Below are 8514 nucleotides of genomic sequence, written 5' to 3' on the forward strand. Positions count from 1 at the left end.
GGGACCCCCCGGGGACCCTCAGGGACCCTCGGGGACACCCTGGGGACCCTCGGGGATCCTCGGGGACACCGCGGGGACACCCCAGGGACCCTCGGGGACACCCTGGGGACACCGCGGGGACACCCCGGGGACCCTCGGGGACACCCTGGGGACACCGCGGGGACACCCCGGGGACCCTCGGGGACACCTCGGGGCCACCCTGGGGACACCCTGGGGACCCTCGGGGACACCCCGGGGACCCTCAGGGACATTCCCGGGGACACCCTGGGGACACCCCGGGGCCTCTGGAATTGTCCCCAAAGGTGGGGACCCCCCAGGACCCCCCCATGTCCCAGCCCTGGACCAAACGGGGACACTGCAGCTCCTTTCTATCTTTTTTTTTTTGTGTGTTTTCTTTCTCTTTTTCTTAATTTTTTTCCCCTTTTATTTCTCTTTTTTTTCCTCTTTTTTTTCCTCTTTTTTTTCCTCTTTTTCCCCCTCTATTTTCCTTTTTTTTCCTCTTTTTTTCCTTTTTTTTCCTCTTTCTTTCCTCTCTCTTTTTTCCTCTTTTTTCCATCTCTTTCTCCTCTTTCTTTCCTCTTTTTCCTCCTTTTTTTTTCTTCCCCTCTTTTTTTCCTGTTTTTTTCTTTCTTTCCCCCTTTTTCCCTCTTTTTCCCTCTTTTTCCCTCTTTTTCCCTCTTTTTCCCTCTTTTTCCCTCTTTCTTTCCTCTTTCTTTCCTCTTTTTTTCTTTTTCCCTCTTTTTTCTTTCTTTTTTTCCTTTTTTCCTCTATTTCCTCTTTTTTCTCTTTTTTCCCCCTTTATATCCCCCTTTTTTCCTCTTTTCCTCTTTCTTTCCTCTTTCTTTCCTCTTTTTTCCCCTCTTTTTTTCCCCTCTTCATTCTCGTTTTTTTTTCTCTTCTTTTTTTTTTTGTTTATTTTGGGGTTTTTTTCCCTTTTTTCTGTTTGTTTTTCTCTTGCTTTGGGGAAGCTCCTCCCTCGCGGTGAAATAACAATCGTGGTAACCACACAACTCGGTCGCTGATTTACCGATGTATTTAATGTAAAGTAAAACGGAACAACGATAAAAAAAAAAAAAAACACCAAAAAAACCAAAAAAAAAATCAAAAAAAAGGGGGAAAAAAAAATCCCAAAACCAAAAAATTCCCAACTTTTTGTGTGCTCAGGGAGGGGACGCGGCGACAACGCGGCCACCGCGGAGCCATGCGGTGCCAGCTGCCGGCCCTGCCCTGATAACGCTTATCAGAGCTCGCAGCTGCGTGACGGCTCTATTTTTTTTTTTTTTTGCCGTTTTTTGCCGGTTTTTTACCCAAATTCCCACCGGGAAATTCGGGGAGCGGCGCTGCCCCTTTAAATCCGCGTTGCCGCTCTGCGAAGACCCCCGCTGCCTGTGCTGGTGTTGCCCCTTTAAGGCGGTGCTGGTGGGGCCCACCCGGAGCGAGGCCACGCCCACGTGGGCCCCGTTAAAGCAAACGGAGGGGGCGTGGTCAGAGAGGTCGCGCCCTCCGCGAGGCCACGCCCACCGCGCCCCTCTTAAAGCGGCCGTGCCCGCACGGACATCGCGGGACCGGAACCGTTACGCAGGTGCGCGGCGGGGACGAGCGGGACCGCGGAGGGGCTGGGGACAACCGGGACCGGGGTGGGGCTGGGGCGGAAAGCCCTGAGCCGACACCGGGGTGAGGCTGAGGGGTGGGAGAACCGGGACCGGGATGGGGGTGGGGGGGAAAAAACCGGGACCGGGGGGGGGGGGGTTTGGGGACAACCGGGAGCGGGCTGGGCCTACGGCGGGGACAGCCGGGACCGGGATGGGGGAAGGAAGAACCGGGACCGGGATGGGGAGGGAAGAACCGGGACCGGGATGGCGCTGAGGACAACCGGGATCGGGATGGGGGAAGGAAGAACCGGGACCGGGTTGGGGGAAAAACAACCGGGATCGGGATGGGGGAAGGAAGAACCGGGACCGGGCTGGGGGAAAAACAACCGGGATCGGGATGGGGGAAGGAAGAACCGGGACCGGGATGGGGGAAAAACAACCGGGATCGGGATGGGGGAAGGAAGAACCGGGACCGGGATGGGGGAAAAACAACCGGGAGCGGGCTGGGGCTGGCGGGGGACAACGGGGATCGGGATGGGGACAACCGGGACCGACCAGGCTGGGGCTGGGGGCAACCGGGACCGACCGGGCTGGGGCGCAGAACCGGGATCGGGCTGGGGCTGGGGGGGCAGAATCGAGACCGGGATGGGGCTGGGGGGGGGGAACAACGGGGATCGGGCTGGGGACAACCGGGACCGACCGGGCTGGGGCAGCGGGGCAGAACCGGGACCGGGATGGGGCTGGGGTGGGGGGGGGGAACAACCGGGACCGGGCTGGGGCAGCGGGGCAGAACCGGGACTGGGATGGGGCTGGGGGGGAACAACCGGGACCGGGCTGGGCTGGACAACCGGGACCGACCGGGCTGGGGGGCAGAACCGGGACCGGGCTGGGGCAGCGGGGGCAAAACCGGAGCGGGCGGGGAGGCGAACCGGGCGCGGTCGTGTCGCAGCAGAGGTCCCTGATCGCCGCTTTCCCCGGCAGCGTCACCGGGGCCGTTTCCCGGTACCGGCGCCCCGTGCCCGCCGCAGCCCCGCTCTCCCGTTCCGCCGCCGCCGCCGCGATGCTGCTGCTCCGGGCCATGGCCGGGCGCAGGTAAGAGCGGCCCCCCCGGTGCCCCCCCGGTGTCCCCCCGGTGTCCCCTCCGGTGTCCCCCCGGTGTCCCCCCGGTGTCCCCCCCGTGTCCCCCCCGTGTCCCCCCCGGTGTCCCTCCGGTGTCCCCCCCGGTGTCCCTCCCGGTGTCCCTCCCGGTGTCCCCCCCCGGTGTCCCCCCCGGTGTCCCCCCGGTGTCCCCCCCGGTGTCCCTCCGGTGTCCCCCCCGATGTCCCCCCGGTGTCCCCCCCGGTGTCCCCCCCGGTGTCCCCCCCGTGTCCCCCCCGGTGTCCCTCCGGTGTCCCCCCCGGTGTCCCCCCGGTGTCCCCCCCGGTGTCCCCCCCGGTGTCCCCCCCCGGTGTCCCCCCGGTGTCGCCGTGACCCCGCTGTCCCCGCAGGCTCCCGCCGCTGACGCAGCTGCACCGCGGCTGCTCCCGCTGGGCCGCCGGTAGCGCGGTCCCGGGGGGACACCGGGGGGCGGCCCCGGTGCTGGCGGCGCTGCTGGGGCTCGGGGCCGTCCTGGCCTACGGAGAGCGGCGGCGGAGGGTGAGCGACAGCGCGGGGACAGCGGGGCGGTGGCGCCGGGATGGCACCGGGCGGGGGCGGGGTGACACCTCCGGGACCTTCCCCGGGTCGATGACACCGGGGGTGGGGTTGGAGCCCGACGGGGCGGATCCCGGGGAGAGGTGACACCGGGACAGCGGGAACGCGGGAGGGGGTGGCACCGGGGGGTGGATCCCGAGGGAGGAGGGTGGCACCGGGGACGGGGTGGTACCGGGATACGGGGACCTGGGAAGGGGTGGCACCGGGATAGGGGATCACAGGAGGGGGTGGTACCGGGATAGGGGGACCTGGGAAGGAGTGGTACCGGGAGAGGGGATCACAGGAGGGGGTGGCACCGGGATAGGGGGAACCCAGGAGGGGGTGGCACCGGGATAGGGGGACCTGGGAAGGAGTGGCACCGGGATAGGGGGATCACAGGAGGGGGTGGCACCGGGGGGTGGATCCTGAGGGAGGAGGGTGGCACCGGGGACGGGGTGGTACCGGGATAGGGGGACCTGGGAAGGGGTGGCACCGGGATAGGGGGATCACAGGAGGGGGTGGTACCGGGATAGGGGGACCTGGGAAGGGGTGGCACCGGGATAGGGGGATCACAGGAGGGGGTGGTACCGGGATAGGGGGACCTGGGAAGGAGTGGCACCGGGAGAGGGGATCACGGGAGAGGGGTGGCACCGGGAGAGGGGATCATGGGGACGGGGTGGCACCGGGATAGGGGGAACCCGGGAGGGGGTGGCACCGGGATAGGAGATCAGGGAGAGGGGATGGCACCGGGATAGGGGGACCAGCGAGAGGGGATGGCACTGGGACAGGAGATCACGGAGAGGGGATGGCACCGGGACAGGAGATCACGGGGAGGGAGTGGCACTGGGACAGGAGATCACGGGGAGGGGGTGGCACCAGGACAGGAGATCACGGGGAGGGAGTGGCACCGGGACAGGGGGACCCGGGGAGGGGGTGGCACCGGGACAGGGGATCACGGGGAGGGGGTGGCACCAGGACAGGGGATCACGGGGAGGGGGTGGCACCAGGACAGGAGATCACGGGGAGGGGGTGGCACCGGGACAGGGGGACCCGGGGAGGGGATGGCACCGGGACAGGAGATGCCAGGGAGGGGATGGCACCGGGACAGGGGGACCCGGAGATGCAGCACCGGGAGAGGAGGGGAGGCCACGCCCGGACCCTCCAGAACCCCCCACACCCCCCTCCTTGCCCAGGCCGGGGACAGAGGTGCCACCACCCCTGAGCCTGTGTCACCCCCCAGCCGCTTTCGGGGGGGTCCTGCCAGACCCGGGGGGAGGTGGGGGGATCCCGGGCGGGTTCCCTCTGACCCGTCCGGTGTCGGCAGAGCGCCCAGGCCGCCCAGGCCACTCCAGCCCCGCAGTACCCACGGTACACCCGGGCCGAGGTGGCCCGGCACCGCACGCCGGCGGAGCGCGTGTGGGTCACGCACGGCACCGAGGTCTTCGACGTCACCGATTTCGTGGAGCTGCACCCGGGGGGACCGGACAAGCTGCTGCTGGCGGCCGGGGGACCCCTGGAGCCCTTTTGGGCTCTCTACGCCGTGCACAGCCAGCCGCACGTGCTGGAGCTGCTGCGCGACTACAAAGTGGGCGAGCTGAGCCCCGAGGAGGCCTCGCCGCCCCCGGCGGACACCCAGGACCCGTTCGCCGGTGACCCCCCGCGGCACCCGGCGCTGCGGGTGAACAGCCTGAAGCCTTTCAACGCCGAGCCGCCGCCGGAGCTGCTGACGCAGAGTTTCCTGACGCCCAACGAGCTCTTCTTCACCCGTAACCACCTCCCGGTGCCCGCCGTGGAGCCGGGCTCGTACCGGCTGCGCGTGGAGGGTCCCGGTGGCCGCTCGTTGTCGCTGTCGCTGGAGGAGCTGCGCGGCCGCTTCCCCAAGCACGAGGTGACGGCCACGCTGCAATGCGCCGGCAACCGGAGGTCCGAGATGAGCCGCGTCCGGCCGGTCAAGGGGCTGGCGTGGGACATCGGGGCCATCAGCACGGCGCGCTGGGGCGGGGCGCGGCTCCGGGATGTGCTGCTGCACGCCGGTTTCGGCGACCAGCCCCCCTCTGAGGGCGAGTGGCACGTGTGCTTCGAGGGGCTGGACGTGGACGCTTCGGGGACGCCTTACGGAGCGTCCATCCCGTTCCACCGAGCCGTCAGCGCCGAGGCCGAGGTGCTGCTGGCCTACGAGATGAACGGGCAGGAGCTGCCGCGGGATCACGGCTTCCCGGTGCGCGTCCTGGTGCCCGGCGTGGTGGGAGCGCGGAGCGTCAAGTGGCTGCGCCGCGTGGCCGTGTCGCCGGCCGAGAGCCCGAGCCATTGGCAGCAGAACGACTACAAAGGGTTCTGCCCGTCCGTGGACTGGGACTCGGTGGATTTCCGAGCCGCCCCCGCCATCCAGGAGCTGCCGGTGCAGTCGGCGATCACCGAGCCGCGGCCCGGGGCGGCCGTGCCCGAGGGGGAGCTGACGGTGAAGGGCTACGCGTGGAGCGGCGGCGGCAGGGAGGTGGTGAGGGTGAGTGGGGGAAAGGGGTGGGAAAAGGGGGTGGGATGGGTGGGAGAAGGGGGGGAAAGGGGTGGGAGAAGGGGGTGGGATGGGTGGGAGAAGGGGATGGAATCAGTGGGAAAAGGGGATGGAATGGGCGGGAGAAGGGGGGAAAGGGGTGGGAAAAGGGGGTGGGATGGGTGGGAGAAGGGGATGGAATGGGCAGGAAAAGGGGGTGGAATTGGTGGGAAAAGGGGGGGAATGGGTGGGAAAAAGGGGATGGAATTGATGGGAAAAGGGGGGGATGGGTGGGAGAAGGGGGTGGGATGGACAGGAAAAAGGGATGGAATCGGTGGGAAAAGGGGATGGAAGGGGCAGGAAAAAGGGGTGGAGTGGGCAGGAAAAAGGGATGGAATGGGTGGGGAAAGGGGGGGAATGGGTGGGAGAAGGGGGTGGGATGGGTGGGAGAAGGGGGGGAAGGGGTGGGAAAAGGGGGTGGGATGGGTGGGAGAAGGGGGGGGAAGGGGTGGGAAAAGGGGGTGGGATGGGTGGGAGAAGGGGGGGAAGGGGTGGGAAAAGGGGATGGAATGGGCGGGAGAAGGGGGGAAAGGGGTGGGAAAAGGGGGTGGGATGGGCGGGAGAAGGGGGGAAAGGGGTGGGAAAAGGGGGTGGGATGGGTGGGAGAAGGGGATGGAATGGGCAGGAAAAGGGGGTGGAATTGGTGGGAAAAGGGGGGGATGGGTGGGAGAAGGGGGTGGGATGGGCAGGAAAAAGGGATGGAATCAGTGGGAAAAGGGGATGGAAGGGGCAGGAAAAAGGGATGGAGTGGGCAGGAAAAAGGGATGGAATGGGTGGGGAAAGGGGGGGAATGGGTGGGAGAAGGGGGTGGGATGGGTGGGAGAAGGGGGGAAAGGGGTGGGAAAAGGGGGGGATGGGTGGGAGAAGGGGGTGGGATGGACAGGAAAAGGGGGTGGAATCAGCTGGAAAAGGGGCTGGAATTGGCGAGAGAAGGGGCTGGAATCAGCGGGAAAAGCGGGTGTGGGATGGGCGGGAAAAGGGGGGGAATGGGTGGGAAAAGGGGCTGGAATTGGTGGGAAAAGATAATGGAATTGGCGGGAAAAAGGGCTGGAAATCCCGGGAAAAGGGAATGGAATTGGCGGGAAAAAGGGGGAATGGAATTGGCGGGAAAAGGGAATGGAATTGGCAGGAAACGGGAAAAAGGGCTGGAATTGGTGGGAAAAGGGAATGGAATTGGCCGGAAAAGGGGGAATGGAATTGGCTGGAAAAAGGGGCTGGAATTGGCGGGAAAAGGGAATGGAATTGGCGGGAAAAAGGGGCTGGAATTAATGCAGGGAGATAACATCTTGATGCAATAGTTAATCAAGCGAGATAACATAATAATGCAATAATTAATATGGGGAGATAATAATAATAATAAAGCAAGATAACAGAATAATAAAATAATTAATGTAGGGAGATAACATCGTGATGCAATAATTAATGCAGGGAGATAATACCATGATGCAATAATTAATATGGCGAAATAATAATAATAAAGTGAGATAACATAATCATAAAATAATTAATGTAGAGATAACGTAATCATAAAATAATGAATGTAGGGAGATAACATCATGATGCACTAATTAATGCAGGGAGATAATTTAATGATGCAATAATTAATGCAGGGAGATAACACCATGATGCAATAATTAATATGGCGAAATAATAATAATAAAGTGAGATAACATAATCATAAAATAATTAATGTAGCGAGATAACATAGTCATAAAATAATTAATGTAGGGAGATAACACCATGATGCAATAATTAATGCAGGGAGATAACATCATGATGCACTAATTAATGCAGGGAGATAACATCATGATGCACTAGTTAATCAAGCGAGATAACATGATAATGCACTAATTAATATGCGGAGATAATAATAATAATAATAATAGAGCGAGATAACAGAATAATAAAATAATTAATGTAGCGAGATAACAATCATAAAATAATTAATGTAGGGAGATAACATCGTGATGCAATAATTAATGCAGGGAGATAACATCATGATGCACTAATTAATATGGTGAGGTAATAATAATAATAAAGCGAGATAACAGAATAATAAAATAATTAATGTAGCGAGATAACATAATCATAAAATAATTAATGTAGGGAGATAACATGATGCACTAATTAATGCAGGGAGATAACATCATGATGCACTAATTAATGTGGCGAGGTAATAATAATAATAAAGCGAGATAACAGAATAATAAAATAATTAATGTAGCGAGATAACAATCATAAAATAATTAATGTAGGGAGATAACATCGTGATGCAATAATTAATGCAGGGAGATAACATCATGATGCACTAATATTAATAGTGGCGAGGTCAATAATACATAATAATAGCAAGATAACAGAATTAATAAAATAATTAATGTAGCTCAGTAACAATCCCACCACTATACTTTATCTCCCCATATCTATCCACAACCATATCTTATCTCACCCACATCTATCCCACAACCATCTTTATCACCCCCATATCCTACAACCACATTATCTCCCACACACTATCACCCTATCTTCCCCACCACTACCCCACCAACCATACTTTCTCACCCAACACCACCCCCCAACATCCTTTCTCCCCCCACATCTATCCACCACCAATCTCTATCACCCCATCACATCCTACCACCCACATCTTTCTCCCCCCCACCAACCATTCTCCCTCACCTTCTTCAAATCACTCTCACC

General features: G+C 60.2%; 1 protein-coding gene across 2 annotated transcripts; it reads left to right on the plus strand.

Moving 5' to 3' along the window:
- The first annotated feature begins 1590 nt into the window (after positions 1-1590).
- Positions 1591-7864, plus strand: SUOX (sulfite oxidase). Of its 2 annotated transcripts, none has more exons than XM_068998819.1 (5): positions 1591-1674; positions 2574-2684; positions 3080-3227; positions 4588-5766; positions 7767-7864. In XM_068998819.1, exons 2-5 carry the CDS (start codon positions 2653-2655, stop codon positions 7788-7790), a joined length of 1383 nt encoding a protein of 460 aa, XP_068854920.1. In that variant the 5' UTR covers positions 1591-1674; positions 2574-2652; the 3' UTR covers positions 7791-7864. The 2 variants fall into 2 exon arrangements, with proteins under 2 accessions (XP_068854920.1, XP_068854919.1); XM_068998818.1 differs by lacking the exon at positions 7767-7864 and adding an exon at positions 7210-7288.
- Positions 7865-8514: the final 650 nt, after the last annotated feature.

This window comes from Aphelocoma coerulescens, unplaced genomic scaffold (genome assembly GCF_041296385.1).
Source record: "Aphelocoma coerulescens isolate FSJ_1873_10779 unplaced genomic scaffold, UR_Acoe_1.0 HiC_scaffold_175, whole genome shotgun sequence".
In the NCBI taxonomy this organism is placed as follows: Eukaryota; Metazoa; Chordata; class Aves; order Passeriformes; family Corvidae; genus Aphelocoma; species Aphelocoma coerulescens.

Coding starts and splice junctions, on each gene's coding strand:
- SUOX (XM_068998819.1), top strand. CDS start 2,653: ATGCTGCTGCTCCGGGCCATGGCCGGGCGCAG. Junction 2,685..3,079: donor CGGGCCATGGCCGGGCGCAG/GTAAGAGCGGCC, acceptor CTGTCCCCGCAG/GCTCCCGCCGCTGACGCAGC. Junction 5,767..7,766: donor GCGGCAGGGAGGTGGTGAGG/GTGAGTGGGGGA, acceptor TAATTAATGTAG/GGAGATAACATCGTGATGCA.